We start from the raw sequence: 24,375 nt of genomic DNA, 5'->3' as shown, positions 1-24,375 counted from the left end.
AACTCTTCATAAGGACCAGCTCCAGTCCCTGATTGGCTGACCGACCAGTTTCGCAATACATGACGCCAAGGGCGTAGGTTTGATTTTCACATTGGTAGGGACATTAAAGTGCTCCATGGCGACGATCTGTACGTTGAGGACTTTTTAATGCAATTTCACGTCATGTGAAACTGATCACTGCTTTATAATGCACATTTAGATATCTACACTAAATACAAGAATGTCTTGGTTAATGTATTCTCTAATGTTATCAGTTACATGAATATACACTGATAATTTCACCACATCTGTCTGTATGTGCTTCCCAGGGTAAACTATAATAATAATAATAATAATAACAGTATACTCCGAAGGGGTGTAACTTCAGTACCAGCCTGCGGTCTACAGTTGGGTTGGTAATAGTGATCCGAATTGATATTGATATGGGGTAAAAACTTATATTATGTATGAATCAATGTTTTTACTTAGCCCTAGTCACAATGCTGACTCTCACGATCAACATATATCCTTCACCATTCAATCTCACCTGTGAGGCTCTTGTCTCTCCGCTATCCCCCCCGTCTCTCTTCCTGCCTCTCCTCCTCTATCTCCTCCATCTCCTCCAGTCTCTCTACTACTTGTCATCTGACAAAAAATATATTGATGCAAGACATGTGAACAGTGGGACAATCTGAGATGCAACAGTCATAGATTTTGATTGTCGTAGCCTGAGGAAAACATACTGTATGTTTTACAATTGTGTAAATCATTAAACAACATCTAAATGTATATAGGCTAAAGAACAGCCATAATGTCAACACAAGTTAGTCAGCTTCATCATGTTAAACATAAATAAATCAACAAAAATGTAAATGTTCCAAAATCATTATAATACAACTGTGTGCAAAATGTTGCACTTACACCCAATATCTATTACATGAATATGACTCAGTGTTGGTGTTTTTACTGGGAGCAGTGGATCTCTATTCAATCTCTATCTCTATTCTAAGTTTCTCCTTCACACACCATGGATGCTGAAGACTGTCACGGAAGGAGCTATTATTTATAGTGTTTACACTTTATTTATTCAGACTGTTTCTATCCTGTCATCTTACTACAAACATTAATTTGAACTGTGTCATCACTACATGACATCTATGATTGCTGATAGAGCATGTGAGGTGGAATTTCATGTTCTCTGGCATATTATATTGATCTAATAGTTGCCAAACTTAGCTCAGCTAGTATTAGCTCGTTAGCATCTCATTATCTAGCAAAGAGCTGCCAAGGAACGCCATTCAGTTAGCCTAACATCAACAGGTGTTGGCAGAAAATACGATTTTTTTTTTTAGTTCATTTACCGAACCAACCGACTCACTGTTCACACTCGGCGCTCCGCTGTGGAACGCTAACGATGACACACGTGTATGTGTCGTTCCCTCACGAACTGCCGTGAACTGTACGGTGACGCGCACCCACAAAGTCAGTGGAGAGAGCGGCACTGGAGAGGACCAATCACACGTTACCAAAATAACAGTAGAGCCAATCGATGAGCAATACGAGGTTAGAGGCGGGACGTATGGTAGACACCAACGATTGTAAACCCTTTGTGTACCATACTGAGCGGACGCCGACAGCCAGTGTTTATATTGGTAGGGACAATACAGAAGGGGCTGAATATTGGTAGGGACGTGTCCCTACCGTCCCTACCCAGTCCTACGCCTGTGCATGACGCGTTTCCTGCCGTAAAGCAGATTTTTTTTCTGCAACATTTTGCCCCCAGTGGAAGAGGCTTAAAACAAAAATTGCAAAGCCACTAAGTAACCTATGTAAACGCTGATAGTCTGATTTTACTGTGGCCACTACCCTGTGCAGCCCACATTATTTTCATAATGATATATTTAGGAAAATATGCTATCTGTTGCCTCTTTAAGGAAGAACTCGTTCATAATTTTTTGTAAACAGGAATTAATAATTTAAACATAAATTAATAATTGTTGTGTTGTTTTAATTTCATGGACTAGGCTTAAGTCTGCTGCATGTCAATGCTGCTCGATCGATCGAGACTTACACTTGCCAATGTCTATCCAATCAATAATAGTTATCCTATCAATAACCACAAGACAACCACCCTATCGTCCTCAACACACATAAATCTATCACCCAAAGAAACTGTGGCCGCCAAGCGGTCCGTCTGTTCAAGGTAACAATTTCCACCATTAACACCTGCTGCTGAGCATCGGGGCCATCAGGCGGTCAGTCCGTCCCAGAACAGCAGTGTCCCTCACGCCAGCAGAGGACTATGTATGCGTTTTTCTATTCATTCCTCCCACTCTCAATGTTGGACGCCTTATTAGTCCCACTTGCCAGCAGAGGACTTATATGTGCGCGTTCTTCTTATCGCCACATTTAATTTAAGACTCTCTGTCCCATAAAAAACTGACAACACACCGCCTCAGTCACACCACAATACACAAAACATCACGTATCTGCCTATTTGGTGAGCATGCCCATGTGGCAACATTGATACACAGCAGTCCAGAGCCTTTCAGAATAAATCAGTTGTAAGCAATGCAAGTAATTTCTCAGAATCATCCACAGAACTTCTCAGGTACTTTTTACGTGGGCCTTGAAGGTAAGCAGAAAAACTCCATATATGAGAGATGAAGAAAAAATTCTGCTTACCTTTAAAGGTGCACTTTGACCTTTCGTGACGCCATTGAGAGTAGAGTAGGTGTTTCTGTGATGATCTGGAGAATGCAAGGATGAGGCCGATCACGGAGTTCTTTCTTAATACGTTTATTACGAGCTCGGATCAACATTTGCTACATACGGAAGCCAAGTGTGATACATAAACAGCGAGAGACACAGCTTATATACTTAAGATGGTATCACGTGTGCTGTTACCTACATGGTACTTTGCCAAATTTAACTTGGCCTTCAGCCAACTAAAATTAGTCTAACTTGTAGCTGTCCTGGCGGAACATGATCCTCAGGGGTTCTTTGACTTAGTATCCATTGGTCAGTGAAGATGTAAAGATACATACTAACACGCGTTAACATTCTGCTCTGCTCTCTGTAGCCTATTGCCCACACAGACATGGGTGCACACACACAGGTGAGCACGCTAGAGCGTGGCTCAGGCTGCATTTTCCTGACCAAACCTGACATGAGCCTGGCCCAGTTTGTTACCTGACATAGGTATTGTTATGGACAGTGTGTAAATAACCATCAACAGACTGCTGTTACGTACAGTCAAACACGCTGCTTGCACAGGTGGAGAGGAGCCTGTGTTGCGTTCAGGCGTTGTCACGTAAATAACAACTTCCAGCACAAATGGTCATGGCACAAAACAGCATGTCAAGTGACTTTTTTGCTTTCATTATGTTCAATAAAATTGTATTTTCCTAAATCTTGAGACACCTCATATGTAAGCTTGACAGACATTTCACCTGCTCATTACTGTGCACAAATGTACTCCATGCACTTTGTCCTAAAGAGCCCTTCTGGTGCCAGTAGATACATAGAAACATCCCAGCAGGCTGTGCTTTGCAAGCGTACAGAAAGGTTTCGTGCATGTGAAATTTTTTTTTTTCGTGCGTCACCTCCACTGCTCCATCACTCCATCCTAGGGGAAACACTGCAGGCTGAAATTGGCATTTCATCCTCACATGCAGCCGCAACAAGGGTCAAGCTGCACATAGCCTGCAGAGTTTAACTGAAAAGGAGTGAAGTCACTAATGCGACATAATGTGGTCCTGTTTATCTTATTCTTAATTAGCATTACCATGAACCTTTTCATTCCCTCTGAATGGGTGAGTGTTTCCCTCTGAATAGGTTTCCCAGTTACTCAGATCATCACACCAAGTGGGCTATGCAAACTTTTGATGCAAACATTCAACAACACATTGTCACTGTCGATGTCTGAACTACCTCGTAAAAGGGACATTTTACAATTCTTCTCATTATAAACCAAAAAAAATGATTTTGTCTCTTAATTAATGTTAATTAATGTAATGTAAATTAACTCAATATTTTCAGATAGGCCAATTGTAACAACATTTTAGGTTTTCCTTAATAACTAATGTGTTTATAACACTGATGCTGCAGCAGATAAAGGTGGTCTCTTTATTAACTTAAATACTGCTGGGTGGCTTATTGTAACCTGTAATAATATAACTTAGCAACACATTTAGGCTATATTATTGTACAAAAGTACTGTAACTAATAGGCCAAACTAGATCTTTAAAATAAAAATAATGCAATTAAAGTGTAATATTCGCATCTGACACAGTGGAGTAGATTAATAATGTAGCACAGAATTGAAATACTACTAGGTAAAGTACAATCACCTCTAAACCCTTGTTAGTTTTTGTCTTTCTGTGAGGGAAGCGCCATCTCATGGTGACACCCTGTAATTGAATAAATGGGTGTGTCACAGTGGACTCTAGGCACACCTCCACTTTGGTGGGGTGGTGGCATTTGGCTGAAGTTGGCTGGCTTCCGGAAATTTGAAGTGGCTGCATCTGTATATAAAGGCAGCTGACTTGTGATAAGTACAACAGAATTCAGCAGATCGGTTGACTTCTTACTGGCCAACATTCATCGTCAGCAGACATGTAAGTGTTAATAATTAATATTTTCTTGCTGTGGACTGAACATTTTTTAAATTTTAGATCTTAATTGGTTATTCAGTATGAATAATGTAAATAAGTGCAATATGCATGCACATTTAAAATATAAGTTGTTTTGGATGCTGTTATGGTGATCCATATTTGACAACTGATGTATAAATTGTTTTGGATTATTGGAGCTCACCTGAAAAGGCACAGTCATGCTGCTAACTTGTTATTTTGTGTTTACTGACCTTCTTCATGCAGTTACCCACAATGAGAAAATACATCACAAAACTTGAGGTGTCCCTTGATGAAGCTGAGGAGCAACTGCTCCAATCAAAGGGCTTCAAGAAAATCCCTACTGATCTGAACAAAGGAGCAGGAGGGAAATACATCTATGTTTGGTATAAAACAGAATCCTGCGATGCACCAATCACCAGGATTCAGTTTACATTCAGAGATGATATGGCTGCTGGATTGATCACTGCAGGGTACACAAAGATCCCTAAAGATCTCAATGCTGGAGCATATGGTGATGCCATCTACCTTTGGTACTTTCAAGGGAGCACCAAGCATGATTATCCAATAGAAGACATTGAATTCAGCGTAAGTGCAGCAAGTGAAGCCCCAAAGTTTGGCCTTGGCTTGGAGAGACTGGCCCTTGATCTAAACCGTGGAATTAAGGGTGACTGGATCTACGCCTGGCTGAAAAGAGAGAAGGAAACCTACGTCTGTGATGTCACTGCCACTGCTGGCTTTGGATCTGATGCTGACTACGTTAAGGCAGGCTACATCCGTATGGATGAAGACATCAACAGAGGTGCAGGAGGAGCCTATGTCTTCATCTGGTACCGTCTCACCACCGACCCCAAGCTTGCACTCAGTGATCTGAAAGTCTCCACAAATGATAGCGAATATCAGGAGTATCAGCAGCAAAATTACACGCCAGTGAGTGTTAACCTCAACGAGGGTACCAGAGGCAACATGGTGTACCTGTGGTGGAAGAAGGAGAAATGCAGTCTCATTAAGGATGTCACCCTGCTTCTCAACATGGATGCTGTTGATCCTTATGAGAAGGCTGGTGTCACTGTTATCAAAAGAAATCTCAACTCGGGCAATTGTGGCAGGTGTGAGTACCTGTGTGTCTATTGCTGAAAGCCTTCATCATGGTGGCAGAGCTGAGAATTCTCAACACTCAATCAAGGAAAGCAAAGCCCAATATTAAATCATTTTGGTGGTGGCCTCTTTAACCTTTTTTCTTCTTTTTTCATATCTAACAATTTGATTAATTATATTAGAGCAGGCTAATACTGCCGTCAATATCAGGAAGTATTTATGGTATATGGGTTCTAATGGTGAACTTGCTGATGTAATCAAAGAATAGGCAACTAACGTAGAGTTAAGACAAAAAGATGAGTTTTAAGTTGACATTTAAAGGCATAGCTGTTTGATATCAGCAGGGAGGTTATTTTGTATTCTGAGGTTGAAGTGGATCAGACAGGTGAAGGGGCACAGTCCAATAATCTGATTTGGTGATGGCTTTTTTTTTTTTTTTTTTTTTTTTTAACTTTTTTTTGTTTAAAACAATGTGATTAATTATATTACAGTACTACTAGAAGTAACATCAGGAAGTATCAATAGTATATGTATTCAAATGTTAAAGGTGTTGTCAGTGAAATTAGACTCTGTCAAATGGCTGTTTTTCTAACAATGATGTCAATTAATGATGAAATATTAAAGCTCTGTATCACTTTATTTTGGAAATCTTTTGCTTTTCAGTACATACAGCTTTGCATGAGAAGTATGTTTGCTTCTGACTCTCCATTAAAAACCTTACTTTGAGTATTTTCATGCATTTTTTTGTCTTTGTATTCCCATTACTGCAATCATGCTGACACATCAGGGCCAAACTGCAGAAGTGATATTTTGGACTTGCTTGAAAAATGAAAGTAAGAAACATTCACATTTATTACTTGCTCACTTACAATTAACTTAATAATTCCTGATGAAGTAGAGTGCTCTTTGAGAGAGCTCAGGAGGGCTCAGGTTAGTTGAGATTGGATCCTAGATAACTGCAGTACAGTAACACAGGCACACAGACAGATATTAGTGATATCTATGCATGACGGTGTATGCAAATACATAAATACATAGAAAAACACAACAGTGATAACTAGTGATAAATTGGGTGGCAACAATGAACACTAATGACAAACATAATAATGATAACATCATGTTTGTGTATTGTTGGATTGTGCTTGGTGGGGGGTTCGGTACATTTGGGAGTGGGTGTGGCTTGTGGGGGAGAGTGGGGTAAGGTCAGACAATTTTTACTTATGTTGTCCTCTAAGGAAGGAAAAATAAGACAAAAGATGAATGAACAATGAAAACATTGAAATTGAATTTAAATCATAAGAATGCGTCTGTGACAAAGGGCCTGAAAGAAAAAAGTGGCTCCAGAAAAAAAGTGTTTCTGTGGCTCAGCTTGCCCAAGGTTAAGGGTAAGTCGATCCGAGCTGGTGGGTACGTTGAGCCATCTGGCTTTTTTAAGCATAATGCCGTGTAGCATAGGCAGTATAGGCTAATGCTGAGGGCGCTGTCAACCATAGGAAGCGCCACAAATGGGGAAAGAAAAGAAAATCAAAATGTTTATCGTTTGCTATTTTTTTCCTAATACTATTACTACTATTATTTTGAAATAGGACATAAGGCCACAACAGCATAACTACATAGCAAATCCTACTGAATAATAGGGAGGGCTTTTTTTCTGGGTTCCTGCAGCAGGAGGAGAGCTGGTTATCATTACCTTAGCAAACAGCTCATGAAGGTTGCATTAATTTACACTGTGAAGCATTTAAGCTCTATTCAGTAAAAATGGGTATTGGGCTAAGGTAAATTATAAGGTCCTCATGTGTTGATGTTTTCACAGCACTATAAAATAGACATTAGAAAGGGAATTATGATGTATCATATAGGCTACAGGAAAAAGGCGTTTTGCTTATTTTTTAAAGATGTTTTTTCTATGAAAGAAGGTTATGTTAAAGGTTGTTTCATAAATGTGTATTTGTTGTGCCCTTAAACAGGGGGAAAAGTAGTGAGAGAGGAATGAGGACAAACACAAACTCACTTATGTTCAATCAGGAACATATTCAACACACACAGTATCAGTCCCACAGATACCCTTGCAAATATGTATTTTTTAACTTCGCCTAAATTGCAGGACAAATGAAATGAAATGTGTTTTTAACCCACTAACTTATTTCTACTACCAATATGAACTTCTCAGGGACAGAATAAATATTTTATCTCACTGCACAAGCATAAATGTAACAGTAACTAGCTTAAATGGTGAGACGAGAAGGTAAACTTTTCAATATTGCCGCGCTGCCATGCAGTATCCAGGAGCCGACTTATGCATCGACTGAATTCACAAGAAACTCATTCAACAATAAACCACACAAAACATATCACTTCATTCATATAACATCACAATAACACGTGAAAAACTATAACATGTTTTGTTAAGTTCACAGTGCTTTGTGTACGGTAATTGCCTTAAACAGGGGGAATAGTAGTGAGAGAGGAATGAGGATAAACACATGCAGCTCTGTCGTTCACTCGTCTGTTTTGAGTGAGGAAGCAGAGCACGTTTCCTCTACTGGAACCCGAGCAATCAACCCACTCATACAAGGCTCTACATCACCTATGTGTTCATGTGTGGAGAGCAGGAGGACCTGCACCAGCTTCACCTCCAGCATCCTGGCATTAAGATAATATTTTCTTCATTGGCCCAAAGGTGCAGGTGGCAATCCAGCAAAGATTGATAAGGCCAGGAAATGTGTTATGTGTTATGGCTACATTTGTTCATAGTATAAATGGTGCCATAACTGAGCACCTTCACATCAGACATGACAGTCTGATTGTCTTAAAGACCACCTCCAAACGCAGTGAACTGCTTACTGTTGGCAGTTTCACTGCTTTTTTTGATTTGGCCTTTAGGACACATTTTGTTAGGCCTGATCATAGCCCAGGCTGTCATGGCTAATGTTGAGTTTTTTATATTCATCTATAACTTAGTTTTTAAATTTCAATAAATTCTATTTATATTTGCACTCCTTTTGTCTTTGTTACTGTCTGAATGTATTTCACAATCAAATCTGACTGTCAGTTGAAAGGACAAATCATACACTACAGATAAATCATAAAGCATTAATGTTTAACATTGTCTTTGACAAATAATTAAGCTGTCCATTTCTGTGTGGGCCTGATTTAACTTTGTACTTGAAGATAACTAAGCACATTACACCCAGCAGCAGAGCCTGAGAAGATTTTGGAGAGTAACCTTTGTTTGCTGCTCTGTTAGAAGTCTAGTTTTAACACAGAAGAATGAGACTGGATAAAAGGGCTCAAAGTAAAAAACAAAGAATTAGCTGGACACAATAGTTTTGAAGCCCCCAAGGAGGTATCACTTGTTCGCTATGTTGCCAACTCTGAGACGGTCTTCCTCAGGGAAAGGTATTGTGACGTTTTTATAGTGAGGCAAACAGAAACATATTCAGCCAATAGTGTGTTACCTTTTTTTAGCCTCACTATATAAGCCTCAATACCGAGCAATACACAGAGAACCTTCTCATATGTCACAACGTCACAAATAAATAATACCTCCTACGGGGCTTTAAACTATTCAGTGTGCAGATATTTCCTTGTTTTTCACAAAAGGAGAATCGTTTCTCAGTGAATTTTCTTCATTTGTCTTAAAGAAATGTCCAAACAAAATCAGCACATAACATCAGCTTTTCAATTTTTTTTTTTACATTCTGCTAAGATAAATGCAAACTTGGGTAAATGTTAAGACATAAATGAAAACATTAAAATGCCATTAATAACTATTATATTTTGTTAATGGTTTAAATCACCACTATATTTCCAATCATCACAGGAAACTGATGAATGACAGCTTTCAAAAAATTTGCTTTTACTCTAAAGTAAATCTTGTCTGATCCATTTTATATAATAAAAATTATAACCATTACACAAACGGTTTAACAAAATAAAGTCATGAAAACGTCCATATTAAAAGGTTACAAAAAGTACACATGAAATAAATGAAAAAATTTGTAACAGTAATTATAAAACCTATGGATTAGAACCCAGTGTCATAATTTGCAAAATCTTAATTTCTTTGAAACAACCTCTTTACTGTGGAGTAAACATTGGTCGAGGCGTTGTAACTTTCCTCAAATGTCGTACATGAGAGAAAGATGACAGGTTAAAAACACAGGTAGAAAACACTGACTATGTAGTATCTGAAGTTCTACATGGTAATTGATTTCCTGGGTCTGATATGATCAGTTAGAGGCTCAGGTCAAGACTTTATTATGGCCCACGTCAAGGATTGATAAGCTAGGTTGAACGGTTGGATTCCATCTACATTGTCTCTCTGTCACCTGTCTCATTTTGTCTCAAAGTTCACAAAAACAATCAGCCTATATAGGCAGGGTAGTTGGAGATGTTATTCAGAGCAGTTCATATTGGCTTCGAACCCTCTCTCAGGCAATCCTAGGTGCTTGATTTGATGCTGGACTTCTTGTAATAAACCTTTCTATATACAAGCAAGACGGTGTCAGCGGAGTCTCCTTCATCACCTTCACATCATCGCTATTTAATAAACAACAACTACATCCTGTCTTGGTTAAAAGCCCACTCACCACCAAAATGATCTTATTGTGGCTGTCATTCATAAAATAGTTTTGTGTTTAAGTTCTGTAGATATTCGACCTTATATTTGAATGTGATTTTAAATTTAACTGTACTACCAAGACAACTGTATGAGTATGAAAGTACAGTATGCGGTTCATCAACATTAAAATAATTGTTGCTATCAAAAGGAAACTGAACTGTTCTCAAAGCTCACTGCCACTGTGGAATCATGCTATGTTCAGCTGTCTCATTTTGAGAATATTTTTTTCCATTGGTTCTTCACAGACTGTGTGTGAGGAAAAAGGTAGTAATTCTCACTTTGATAAAGGGTCTTTGCGTAAAATGCACTAAAATGTTAAAGTTGGTAAATACATGTCATGTTCCTTGATTGATAAAATCTTCATCTGGCCTTTTGCATCAGGGGAACACTAAACTGCACTGGTGTGTCAGTAATTTCACCTTATCAGTAATAGTGCTGTGCACTAATCGAGTACTTAGTAATGTTGACAGTTGTAATCTATGTAATGCATTTAAATGTATTATGGTCAATAATTAATCATTTTAAACTAATAAGTTTCTTGACTCTTTGTGAGGTACTGTATGAAAAAAGGTGTCTTTATCCTGGAGTCAGTGCTGAAGTGATGACTCTCAAAGTGTTCACTGCACAGACGGGAAGTCTTGTTTGGAGTCCAGTTCTGTCTCCTCGTGTTGAGTGTCCACTGGTCCAGTCTGTCTGGGTCACCTAGAGGAAAACCTTACGCAGACAAATAGATATTAAAAGTAATATATGTATTAGGTTACCTACTTCACAGACACCTTTACATGCAAACAATACAACTTAAATTACTTCAGTGTTCAACAGATCATAATCAATTCATTTTAGCAAAACAAAAAGGTGGTGGCCATCACAGTCCTCATATTCTGTCTGTACATTATCTATTGTTGTGTAGCTACAGGCCTATATCGTACACTAATCTTAATATTTTTTAATATCTTAATATTATTTTAAAAAAAACTAATGTGACAGTCAAATGTCACGTTACACACCTTATTGTAATTTCACACAGTTCGCCACTTTTAAATTTACATACACAAATATAGCCTTAATGTTACGTTAACGTTACACTGCTCATATAACACATTTAACGTTAACATTGCATAACGTTAGCTAATTAACCTTTGTTTGGACCTTTATTTTCAAACCTCACACAGCCTCAGCCTTTTGTTCAAAATATTCTCTCCCTAAATGCCTAAATCCTAACACTTCTCTGTCAGGCTCTGACTTTGATGCATCCCGGATTGGTGTCTTTCTCGAAGGCTAACCGTTAACTGGCTAGTTAGCTAGTTAACAAGTTAAACTTGTTTTGTATTGTATTGTCTGTTGCTCTGTAACTTGATGTGGATGTTGCTGTTGTGATACAGGCCGCACTTGAAAATGAGACCTCTGGTCTCAATTTGATTTTACATGTCCTAAAAAAAGGCTTAATAATATAATAATAAGCTGACAAGCTAGGTGGTGACCGCAGACACCGATACACGCTAATTAGTGCTAATATATAAAATAAAATAATACTAGAATTTCCAAATTTCACTTACCGAAAAAACTGGAGCACAGACTTCTTGGACGGTTCAATGCGCACAAAAGTACACATTCAGTAATGTTACCTAAGTAGAAGTACAGATACTTGTGTACAAAAGTCTGGTAAAAGTAGAAGTACTGATTAAAGTTCTTTACCGAGTACGGTATATGTTAAAAAAAAAAAAAAAAAAAAAGTGCTGGCTCTGAAATGTATCTCCAATCTCCAAGCATAAAATAAAATATAGCCCTCTGAAGGACATTTATATTGCCTGTTTCTGTGCAAAGCTAAAAGCTCTCTTCTGATAGCTTTTAACATTAAATGCAATTAAATCCCTGGGGTGTCCTGGAAAGTAACGTTAGTTACAGTAATGTTAGCTAACATTACCACTACGGATACACTACTCGTGTAGAATTCAAACTCTCTAGCACACTGTCAGCTTCACTTTCATTATACAGTAAAAGATGAGGGCCACATGTGAAAAACAAGAAAGAAAGAAAAATAAAAAAGAATATGTACCTTTCTGTGTTGCCTGTCCCGGCTCCAACTTTCCTCACTCGTCTGTCTCTCGGGTGGAAGCTCAGCACTGCCCCAACAGGCCTGGAGCACTTCCGTTGTATGAGTAGCTATGCAGCGTTATCTTTTTGCATTTGTTTTCTTATTTGCATCACATTTCTGTATATGCAGCAAATTTCTGTAAAAGCACTGATGATAAATTTCTAAAAAAAAAAAAAAAAAATCATCTCACTTCATTCTGCTGGTTTTACGTATATTGTCAGATACTTTGGTGACAAATGAGATGAAATAGAAAATGTTGTGCATACAGTACAAATTACAACAAGATACTGAATATCACTGCAGGCTCACTATTAAACTGATCTGAACACCATTTGAAACATGTGATATCTATTATCCAAAGAAGGTCTGTGTCCATTTTGCTTGCTTTTAAATGAAGACTTCTGTAGATAAAGATGCTAATTAATTTTGTATATACTTAAAAATATAGAATGACAGACTTCTGAATTGACTATAGGTTACAGTGAGGCAAACTTTTGTCACAATTCAGTGGATGAGCTGAAAAGATTTCTGCTCTGTAGGATGCACTTGTGATTTATTATGATTTTTTTTAAGCTTGGAATATGAAATGTCTTGAAATTTAGATGTATTGTCATAAGCCACTCCCTATTCAAGCAATAATCACCACATTTTATACACTGATTGAGTCATGACCCAAGAGGGTGCAGATCAAATTTGGTACGAATCTCTGTAACTGATTATGAGATATAAACTCTCAAAAATGTCTGTGCACAGAGCTGGTGGCTGCTAATACTCAGAACTGTCTAACGATCACACCCCTCCACCTAAGTCTGTTATTGTATTGTCATTCCCACCATCTACTGGAGAGTGGTTGGTCCTCCCTGCATTTGTGGATTTTGTGTGACACATTCATTTTAGAGGTTTCATGAATACATTTTATCGTTACAACACCGACAATGTTTTACATTTTTTCATTCAACAAATACACATGATGACTTTTAGCCAACACACATAAATGGTTGGCTTCTGGAAAAAGTAGCAAGGTTTGGCATTACGTTCAGACAGGAAGCAAACAGCAGCCTCCTGGGTGAAGGCCAGCAGTTGCTGGACCCATCCATTTACCCCTCACACCAACCCTAGTCAGACTTTTTGCCTCCTTAACTTACGTTTTTGTCGGGCCACCCTTCCCACCGAAGCTGTCAGTTGCCCATACACAATAGCAGCAGCCGGCTGCATATCATGCCAGCTTTCATGTCTGACGTGGAGGTAACTGCCGAAGCGCTGGTATCTGATGACTTCAGAATGAAACTGGATGAAACAAAAAAAGTGGTGAGTTAAACCAATAATAACACTGAATAAAGCAGTTTCCTGTCTAAAATTAGAGATAAAGTTAGACTTTACAGAACATGCAAATGGCCCTATCTAGAACCAGTGTTAGGTTTGTCCGTTCTGGGCTACTGTAGAAACATGGTGGTGCAAAACAAAGACCTGCTCCTAATGTAGATATAAATGGCTCACTCTGAGGAAATGAAAACACAACAATTCTTATTTTCAGATGGTTAAACACTAAAGAAAACATACTTACTATGTTATATTCTGTTTTTGACAATATATTCATTAAATCTTACACACTGGACCTTTAAGGCAGGTGCTTGACAAAAAGAAGAGCAATGGTCGGGGCCGGGCAACTTTAGGCAAATTTAGGCAATTCTGAGCAACAAGAGGCAGACGCCATTACAATGTACATTTTGCATCAGTTGAGGCTTGAAATCACTGCTGTCATAAATTCAGTTATCAAGACAAAAATCTGAAAATACACATCTTGCATCTAAACAGCATGGAGATGTTGTTAATTTGTGGTTTGTTTGTTTTTTTAACAATGATTGATTCACTCCATAAGTGGAAAAACTGATGTTTAAAAATGACTCCAGTTGTTCACGAGAGCAAAATTCAAAATGCTGTCAAAACTTCAGTTTTTGATATGAAAGTCTGATATATGCCAAACATCATCTATCGTGACTCCAATTTTTTTTTTCATGAACACTGAAAACTTATTTAGCAAGAATTTGCAAGTATATGTTTACAGTACTGTTTGCAGTCAAACATCTTGATGCACTGTAGGCTCAATTTTTGATAAATCAAAAATCTGTGAGGACAATTTGTGGAGGACAAGTTTGGTGTCAATTGAGCAAAAATTGTGGGAGGAGAAGATAGGTTTAAGAAGTTTTCCAGTTTTTGAAAAAAACAGAGTGATGGACTTCATAATTTGCAATAGGTTTAAATGTACAAAAGTTTCTTCAGTATTGGGGCTATATGTTGGTAAAAGATGCGAAGCTGTAGCACTTACGGTCGATTTGTTGAGAATTTTTAAAGTTTTGAACTTTAGGCGCTTGCTGTAGCGCCACCATGAGGACTTCTGACTTGTGCTTGCAGCTGAGGCAATCTGGCATAGGACTGGACCTTTGTGCAAAGTTTGGTGATTTTTCGTGCATGGGAAGTATGATTTCCTCAGAAGAAGAAGAAGAAAGAACGAGCAGGAAAATGAGAGGGTCCTGGCAGGACTGCCTGCCCGGCCCCTTATAAACAACATGAAAAAAGTCAACACACTGTTAGTCCCTTAAAGGGATAGTTCGACATTTTGGCAAATTCGCCTATTGCCGTAATCCCTATATGAGTAGGTACATTACCTTTAATTGTCAGTGCGTGCTGTTCTGAGATCGGTGGGACAGAGCTGCCCGCTGAAATGGAGGTGAACGGTACAGCTCCCTCTCTCCCTCAAAACTAATCAAATACACCATCAAATGACTCCAAAACGCTCTAGTGGACAACACATGGCTTACGCATTCCCCACGCTATGAAATAATAATGTATAATTAAGTAACATTACGACAAATGAAGCAAATACTCAAAGCTACTTTCTTGAGTAAACCACTGAGCGGTTTGATCGATGATCGATATATATATATATATATATATATATATATATATATACATATATATATATATTTGTGTGTGTGTGTGTGTGTATAGATACTGTTTTAGCAGTCAAAAAAAAAAAAAAAACACAAGCAAGGCACGGGTGGTGGGTCACCATCAGCTGACCTCACCCCAGCAGAGGACATAGCCTTGGCCCAAAACAAAGGCAGGCCTGTGTTGGAGGGGATCCCTGGGGGGACAGACACAAACATATGTCCCTCCCAAGATGCCACCCGCTTCATACAAGGAACATTCTTCCATCTCTACATGGGACATAACCACATTTATTCAACTTCTTCCAAAACCTGTAACTCTTCCTCTGTATATTCTGGCTTCTTCTCAACAAACTTGTTGTTTTGATGACAGGAGTAACTGCACTAAACATACGCTGTTTGAAACCACTTCACCCAGCAAGTACTGTATGTCTGGAATGTAGTTCCGGCTCTGCATTTGGCTTCAAAACAACTCTGTCTCGTAATATTACATTATTATTTCATAGCGTGGTGAATGTGTAAGCTACAAGTTGTCCACTAGAGCATTTTGAATCATTTGATGGTGTATTTGATTAGTTTTGAGGGAGAGAGGGAGCTGTACCGTTCACCTCCATTTCAGCAGGCAGCTCTGCCCCACCGATCTCAGAACAGCACGCACTCACAATTAAAGGTAATGTACCTACTCATGTGACTATAGGGATTACGGCAATAGGCAAATTTGCCAAAATGTCGAACTATCCCTTTAATGCAAACATTAATGTGTCCTTGTGTTGGGTCAGCTCCATCACGGACTGGATGCTTTCTGTTGAAATGCTGTATTGATGTTGTGCTGTCGTTTTAAACTAGTTTGGTTTTACGGTAGATGCACTGTACAGAGTTTGCTTTTGTTTCAGTTTAAAATGATCCCAAACTTTGGACACTTTCTGTCGTTTGGTGTCTTCTACATGTCTCATGTCCTCAGCATAAGCACGTTGTGCCACAGTAATAATCATCAGTGTAAAACACAGTGCGCTGTATATAGTTAACTTAAATGTAAACCAGGCTTCAATGCAGATTATTTGCATAGCTGATTTTCAGTTTCAGCCCTAAATGCAACATCAAAACAGAAAATGATTCATATGTCTGAGCATTTTTAAAAATACAGAAAAACCAGGCCAGTCTAGGTATGGATCTGTTAATTCAAGAGGTCAAATAACTCCTTGAATATTTCAGCCAATCCAGAAAAATATGTCAAGCTGAGTCCTCAGATTTTAGGGAAGCACCTGAAGTGATTTCGCAGTGTATTATCTATATCTGTAATATCTATATGCCTAAGTTGTTCATGTTTTATTGTATGTCATCCAGTGTTTGGATCTTCAGATCCACTTTTGCAGAAAAGCAAAGCGATACAAACTGTTATATTTCCTTTCATTTTCATTACATTGTTGTTGTTGTTTTTTGACTCAGACCATATCACATGGTATGGAGTGCAAACATTACATACAATAACAAAACAATGGCACAGAACAAAGGAAGGACATTACACCTAGTTTACAAATGACTTTTGACTTATGTGATTGTAATAACAACATTAATTAAACATAGATGGACAATTTAAATAGCACTTTGGCAAATACCTTTCTCTGTAAGTCATTAAGCTCACATTCTGACATTTAAACAAAATACAATACTCATCTCTCACGCCATTATCTTCACAGAGGCTGCAGATCCTCTGGTGTCTGTCCAGCCCTTTATATCTTCCAGTGACTTCAGGAACGCTGTTGTTACTCTAAAATTACAAACAGCCTGTTGGTACTTTTTGTTTTTGATGCAGATACTTCTGCAGTTTAAACTCTTATTTAATTTCGACATTGATATCACATGATGTCATACCTCTGAGCTCACTTTGCCACTTTTGTAGAAACTGATCTTTTAGCCTCTGTTCAACTGTTAGTTATGGTTGTTACACACACTGGTGTGAGCCAGAGGTGAGACAAGCCACATTCATTCTGTGTCTGTATCTGTCACACAGGGACATGGCACGCATCAAACCATGAGCAACACTGTGGAGACCAAACATAACACATGTGTAACCTCAAGCCAATGATTTACCAGTCACTACCAACATCTTAAAACAAACCCATTCCCTTTTCTCTAGAACTTGTAAACATTTTCTACGTTCAATTTTTACACTCTCCAGTAGCAGTGACTCGTCTGCCTGATAGTTTGCTGCTGTGCTGATGAGATAGGGGAGATAGACTACTCCTGTATGTCTGTTGTTGGCCTCGCTGGAGATGAGCTGTGCCTCGCCTGCAAGGTGGACGAGATCGGGCAGCTGCAGCAGTAGGCGGTGACAAATGGCTCCAGTGAAGTCGGACGGTTTCCTGACAGTTTGCAGCAGCCTTCAGTCTGTACAGGAAGTCACAGAAACACTAACATCCTGTCAAATCTGATGTTGATTATTAAGATTTTATCAGACTCATATATCAGTTTGTTGGCAGCCTCCAATTGTTTTAATTATGACAGAGTAGCATATTAAAATGATTTGCAGGCGATCTGTAACTTGTGATCGAGGTTTCGAATACAGTGACTGGTGAACACGTGTGTTTCCCTGAAGTGTTTTGGTCAGTTCTGTGGAAGTCACACCTCTGCTCTGAATAAAATAGATAACAGTGTGCTTGGCAGGACTTTGAGGAAGACGTGTGGATCAAGAAAAAAATAGCAGAATTTGATTTGAACACACGCACATGTACACACACACACACACACACACACACGAAGCTCTAGTGACAGTTCAGTCAGGAGGACAATACTTTTCATGCTTAGTCCATAACTTTCTTCTTCACCCTGCTATTCATCCCTTGCACGCATGCTCACTCTCTGTCTCTGGCTGTCAGTGTTTGGGGCTGTCAGTTGAGTCATCAGCTTTTCTACAGCTGATCTACAATTAACCATTAGCACAGCGACACACCTTCTCCGTCAGCCCATCATCTCACTGCTCCTTATTTTATATATGGTTCCTTTTCAGCCCGCAGTCCTTTCATGCTGCTGCCATGCGCGCAGCACTGCTCTCATTCAGTCAAATGACAAACGTTCTCCTCATCCTCTCAATTCTCCTTGCAGTTGCAAGCTGTCGTCCGACTCCTCAGCCAGAGGAGAAACACATGTGTCGGCATCGTGTATTGGTCGGAAGCTCCTTCGCAGTCATCATCCTATGCTTATCCTGTTCTAAATGTGAGGGATTTTTATTTTTGTTTTTCACATTTGGTCCAAAGTGACACTTCTTACAGTTTGATGAATATGGGCCCTGATTTGTCAGCATGATAACAGTGATGAGAATGAGAAGAAAAACTCATGAAATCACCCAAAGCCAAGTTTCTATTGTGTGGAGTCTGAAACAAACACACTTCACATGCAAAGTTGTCTTTATTGAAAAGCAGGAAATGTGCAGAATAAAGTGATACAGAGCCTTAATATTCAATCTGTCATTAACATCATTGTTGAAAAATTGCTATTTGAAATTGTTTGATTGATTTCATCAACATCAAGTTCACCGGTAGATCCCATACACCATCCATGCTGTCTGATATCACCAGTAGTATTACTGTCATATAATTAATCATATTGTTTTATATATTGAAGAAAAAGCGAAAAAAAATAAAATAAAAGAGGCCATCACCAAAATGATTAAACAACTTTGCTGGACTTTGCTTTGCACCTCAGAGAGTGTTGAGAATTCTCAGCTCTGCTGCCATGAAGAAGGCTTTCTCAGGATTTCACTTATTGTAGTAACACAGGTACTCAAGACATCCACCATTGCCTGTGTTGAGATCCTCTTCAATCACAGTGAGACCAGCTTTGCGATAATTCTCAATCAAAGCTTTGTTGAGAAGCAGGGTGATGGCCTGGATGGGGTTGTTGGATCCCTTCTTGAACCACAGGGTCACCTTGTCACCACTGGTCCCCTCATTCAGGTTAATATTCACTGATGAATACTGTTGCTGCTGGTAGGCCAGATAGTCGGTTTTATTGGTGGAGACTTTCAGATCATTGACTGCACCCTGGGAGTCGGTGGTCTGACGGAACCAGATGAAGACAGGCTTTCCTCCTCCTTGAGCACCTCGGTTAGTATCTTCATCCACACGGATGTAACCTCCTTTTAGGTAGTCGGTGTCTGATCCGTAGGAGTCAGTGGCAGCCACATCACAGATGTATGTTGGGTTCTCTCTCTTCAGCCAGATGTGGATCCAGTCCCCAGTGGCCCCACAGTTCAGATCACAGGCCACTCTCTCCCAGCCAAAATCAAACTTCCCGGCTTCATTGGCTGCCTCGGTGGTGGCATCAATCTCCACTATGGGAGTGTGGTACTTTCCGGACCCTCTGAAGTACCAAAGGTAGACGGGACCACGTGTTGATCCTGCATTGAGATCTCTGTCGATCTGTATGTACCCTGCTTTTCTCAATCCAACAGCCATGTCATCGCTGAATGAGACTTGAACCCTGGTGATTGCACCTGAGCCAGAATCTTGTTTGTACCAAAGATAGATGGCATTTCCTCCTCCTCTTTTGTTCAGGTTAACATTGATCATCCTGAAGTCTTGAGATTGGAGATTGCTCTCATCAGTTGGATTAATGGACACACTGAGGTCTGTGATGGGCATTGTGGGTAACTGCATTAAAGAAAGAAGACAAATCATGAGTTAACAGAAAATGATGAGTCAGCTGCATGACTGTGCTTTCTCAGGTGAGCTCCTATATAATCATGACTAATCATTACATCAGTTGTCAAATATGGATCACCATAACGACATCTGAAATAAATCATATTTTAAATGTGCATGCATACTGCACCAATTCTACTATTTACACTGAATATAATCAATAAAGATCTGAAACAGAAAAATGTATGGTCTACTGCAAGAAAAAAATAAATTCTTGAACACTTGATGATGTAACTCATCTGGGGGTAAGGTCTGGGGCCGGGCCAAGGCAATGCCACCCATAAGATAATGTTGATGAAGTTCTGTGGAAATCAAACCTGCCAGTAAAAGTGATAACAGCAGGCACAAGCAGAGGGGGAGGTTGCATCAGCACCTGCCTCCTGATGTCCAAAGTGAGCATTTGCTTTTATCAAAAAGAACATTTAATAATGGATAGTATTTGAGCTATGAATAAAAAAATGTCCTTGCTGCCATCATCAGTTACGTCACATGATGACCTTTCACCTGATATGTGTGTGTGTGTGTGTGTGTGTGTGTGTGTGTGTGTGTGTGTGTGTGTGTGTGTGTGATTAATATGGCCAACCTGGAAGACCCTCAACAGACAACGTGTGGAGCAGGGGAGGTGCAAAGCACTGATGAAAGAATGGAAATATCACACAGAAAACAAATGCAGCTGCGGAGTACAGTACAGACCATGTCCCACCTACTGGAATGTGACAAGCAGATAACAGTGTTATCTATTTTATTCAGAAAAGAAATGCGACCTCCACTGTGTGTGTGTGTGTGTGTGTGTGTGTGTGTGTGTGTGTGTGATTAACAGCTGTTTTTTTTTTTATCCACACATCTTCCTCAAAGTCCTGCCAAGCACACTGTTATCTATTTTTACTCTATTCCACAGAACTGACCAAAACACTTTATGGGAACACACGTGCACAGAAAAATTACCAGTCAGTGAGTGTTTACCTCAACGAGTGAACATGAGGTAATGAGCTGTACCTATATGGAACAAAACAGAGGGATGCAACTATGGGGTGCCGTTTGTAAAGTGGCTCATGCTGAAAATAACATCAACATTTTGCCACACTTAGTTTCAAACAATGTTTAAAAAAGTGTTGTGAATTTTTTAACGTCACCTTTTACCACATTTACAGCAATATTTGTTAACTTAGAAATATATTAAATAGTTAAATCTAAATATTAAATCTAAATGTTAAATCTAAATCTAAATCTAAATGTTAAATCTAAATGCTAAATCTAAATCTAAATGTTAAATCTAAATGTTCTGGGTGAAACTAAATATTCAGCTAATATGCAAATTCACACTGCCGGTCACCAGAAGTACCAAAATAAAAGCTTGAGATGGTCAGACTGTGTTTATAGAATCAAATAACGAATTACAACCAGCTTATCAGGGAAATGAACACTTGAACATACATTAGCGTGATAACAAAATAACAAGAAACATGTTTGGAGAAATTTTATTTGACGTGTACTTTGAGTTGTTAGTGTCCCTTCGGAGGGAATCGCCTTGTCGTTTACAAATACTTCCGGGTAGAAAACCAGCAGAGTTTAGCTACATATATATGAATATCTCACATTTTTCACGTCACTATATCACCGTTTAGACTAATCTGGTGTTTGTAAAGTCTATAAACACAATGATTGAACAAACATTACTATCACGTTCTGAAAGAAAAAAAAAAGAGATGGTTAAAACAAAACAAACTCACAATTATTTGTGAGGGACATTGCAAGAAACACTAACAGGTTAAAATAACATGAATCAGATGTGTTGCATACAGTTGGGGCTGCCACTATATGTTTGTTTGTTTGTTTTTTAAAAAAAAATTGATTAATCATTGATTATTTTATTCGATTAATCAGATTTTGAAAAAAGGCACAGGATGTATTTTTGTATGACATTTCTATTGTCATTTTAGGTGATAAAACATTTTAAATACATGTAATTAAAATGCTGCCCATCTCTGCCAACAGTGCATAGGCCTATGTGATACAACAATATAAATGAATATAAGTAAATATATGCTGCATATAATTTGAATTGTCCGTATCAATAACCTGAAGAATTGCAGGTCTGTATAATCCAACAGAAACTAAGAGAAAACCAGGCTTTCAATGACAGCAAATAAATCCATAGGCCTACTGCCATCTGCTGGTAAAAAGGACAAACATCAGCTTGACACTTCACTGACGCAACAATGCGTTATGGAGAAAACAACGCAGCACACACAATAATTTATTATATCCTCGATTACTTTATTGCACTTTATTTCAAACAATTCGGCGAATGAATATTAAAACACAACCTTTGAGGGAATCCCTATACGTCCTTCATGGGAACAATATGCATGACGATTTCCCTTATTAGTGTCTGAACAGCAACGTTATGGTTGAACAACAAGTTTTACTGTAGCCATAAAACTTTCTATCATAACATTCTGTTTCTATTTTTATGAATAAGAAGTTGCTCACAGCAATGGATGGAATGGATAGATTTAGATTTCATGTTTTTCACCGAGACCTGGCAAAGGGACGAAGATTATGTGTCCATGAAGGAGCTATGCCCGCCTGATTGCGCATTCATATGTGCCCCAAGGACCACTGGCCGCGGTGGTGGCCTTGCTTTGTTGTACAAAGACAGTTTCTCCTCGAGGAGAGTGAATTGTGGAACTTTTACCTCATTTGAACTGCTTATTTCTAAAGTTGGCAGCTCTAACCCGTTTTATTGTATTTTAATTTATCGCCCTCCTGGTATTAATGGCGCCTTTCTGGCTGAATTCAGTAACTTGTTGGCTTCCATCACTAAATTTCAAAGAATCTTAATGCTTGGGGATTTTAATGTGCCTGTAAATGACACCACAAACTCCTTTGCTAATAATTTTATGAATCTCACCGAATCTTTTCATTTTGTGCAACATGTCAGTGGCCCGACACACATTAAGGGAAACACGCTGGACCTTGTTTTTACACTTGGTTTGGACATTGATTGTATCATCTCCGAGGAGCTGCCCGTCACTGATCACAACTGCATCCTGTTTAATTTGTCTATTATTTCTGATTGTTCAACCAGCAAGCGTACAAAACTCACCCGTATGTTAAATAACCTCTCTGCTGAGAAATCCTCATTCGCTTTTAACAGTGTGGCGCAGCCTGTTAGTATTAATGTTGACGTTGACTCCCAAGTTTTAACTTTTAACTCACACTGCTCTGCTATTCTTGATAAGATTGCTCTTAAAGCCTTGAACTATCCCCGCAGCTAATCCCACTCCCTGGCTGAACGACTACATCCCTCTCCGCTGCCTTCGTCGTAAATGTCGGAGAGCTGAGCGCTTGTGGAAGTCAAGCAAGCTTCATGTACATCGTCTTTATTTTAAAGAACTGTTAGCTGAATTCAATTCTGTTGTTAGGATAGCCAGAGCCTCTTATTTTAAAAATCTCATCATCTCCAACAAGAGAAATCCCAGGGTCATTTTTGACACTATAAGTAGCATTACTGGTGCGCAACCGCCTGCTCTACCTGTGTCCTCTGATGAGGACTGTAGCAATTTTTTAATGTATTTTGTGAATAAGGTTGCCAGTGTCAAGGCCAGTATAACACCCTCCTCCTCCTCCTCCCTTCCTGAGCCTCCCAAACAACAGTCAATTATTGACAATTTCTCACCTGTCTCCTTACAAGACTGCACTATGTGTGCACTATGAAGATCTCTTCTAGTCCGCTGGATATCCTGCCCACAGCTTTGCTGAAAAATGTTTTCAGCACTATTTCAGCCCAATCTGGACCCTGATGTTCTTAGTAGCTACCGGCCCATTTCCAAGCTGCCCTTTGTATCTAAGATTCTAGAAAAAGCAGTTGCAAACCAGTTAGTGACAGCGTTGAACAGTTACAATATCTTAGATAAATTTCAGTCCGGTTATCGTCAGTTACATTCCACAGAAACTGCTCTTCTCAGGGTCTCCAATGACATCATGATGGCCTCCGATGCCGGTAAATCCACTATCCTGGTTCTGCTTGATCTCAGTGCAGCCTTTGACACTGTTGATCACCACATCCTTTTAGACAGGCTGAGGGACAGGGTAGGAATCTTAGGGACCACTCTTCATTGGTTTAAATCCTATCTGTCTGATCGATCCTTTTCTGTGGCTGTTGGCCCTCATAAATCAGAGTTTGCCCCCCTTTCTTACGGGGTGCCCCAAGGTTCAGTGCTTGGGCCTATCCTCTTTACGCTATACATGTTCTCTCTCAGAGATGTCATCAGCAATTTTGAAGGTATCTCAT

General features: G+C 39.1%; 2 protein-coding genes across 2 annotated transcripts; one reads left to right on the top strand and one right to left on the bottom strand.

The window, feature by feature from the left end:
* Positions 1 to 4,248: 4,248 nt before the first annotated feature.
* Positions 4,249 to 6,480, top strand: LOC125897148 (uncharacterized). Its single transcript, XM_049590240.1, has 2 exons — positions 4,249 to 4,598; positions 4,860 to 6,480. The coding sequence occupies exon 2, from the start codon at positions 4,869 to 4,871 to the stop codon at positions 5,748 to 5,750; it is 882 nt and encodes a 293-aa protein (XP_049446197.1). The 5' UTR covers positions 4,249 to 4,598; positions 4,860 to 4,868; the 3' UTR covers positions 5,751 to 6,480.
* Positions 6,481 to 18,786: 12,306 nt separating this feature from the next.
* Positions 18,787 to 23,294, bottom strand: LOC125896986 (uncharacterized). Its single transcript, XM_049589996.1, has 2 exons — positions 23,188 to 23,294; positions 18,787 to 20,027 (listed from the first exon to the last, which is right to left on the bottom strand). Exon 2 carries the CDS (start codon positions 20,016 to 20,018, stop codon positions 19,134 to 19,136), a length of 885 nt encoding a protein of 294 aa, XP_049445953.1. The 5' UTR covers positions 20,019 to 20,027; positions 23,188 to 23,294; the 3' UTR covers positions 18,787 to 19,133.
* Between the last annotated feature and the right edge of the window lie 1,081 nt (positions 23,295 to 24,375).

The sequence above is a fragment of the Epinephelus fuscoguttatus genome, linkage group LG11, assembly GCF_011397635.1.
Source record: "Epinephelus fuscoguttatus linkage group LG11, E.fuscoguttatus.final_Chr_v1".
Taxonomy (NCBI): domain Eukaryota; kingdom Metazoa; phylum Chordata; class Actinopteri; order Perciformes; family Serranidae; genus Epinephelus; species Epinephelus fuscoguttatus.
This window is presented reverse-complemented; position numbering and strand designations above follow the sequence as displayed.

Excerpts from the sequence above, each read along its gene's own strand:
- LOC125897148 (XM_049590240.1), top strand. The coding sequence starts at position 4,869 with ATGAGAAAATACATCACAAAACTTGAGGTGTCCCTTGATGAAGCTGAG.
- LOC125896986 (XM_049589996.1), bottom strand. The coding sequence starts at position 20,018 with ATGCCCATCACAGACCTCAGTGTGTCCATTAATCCAACTGATGAGAGC.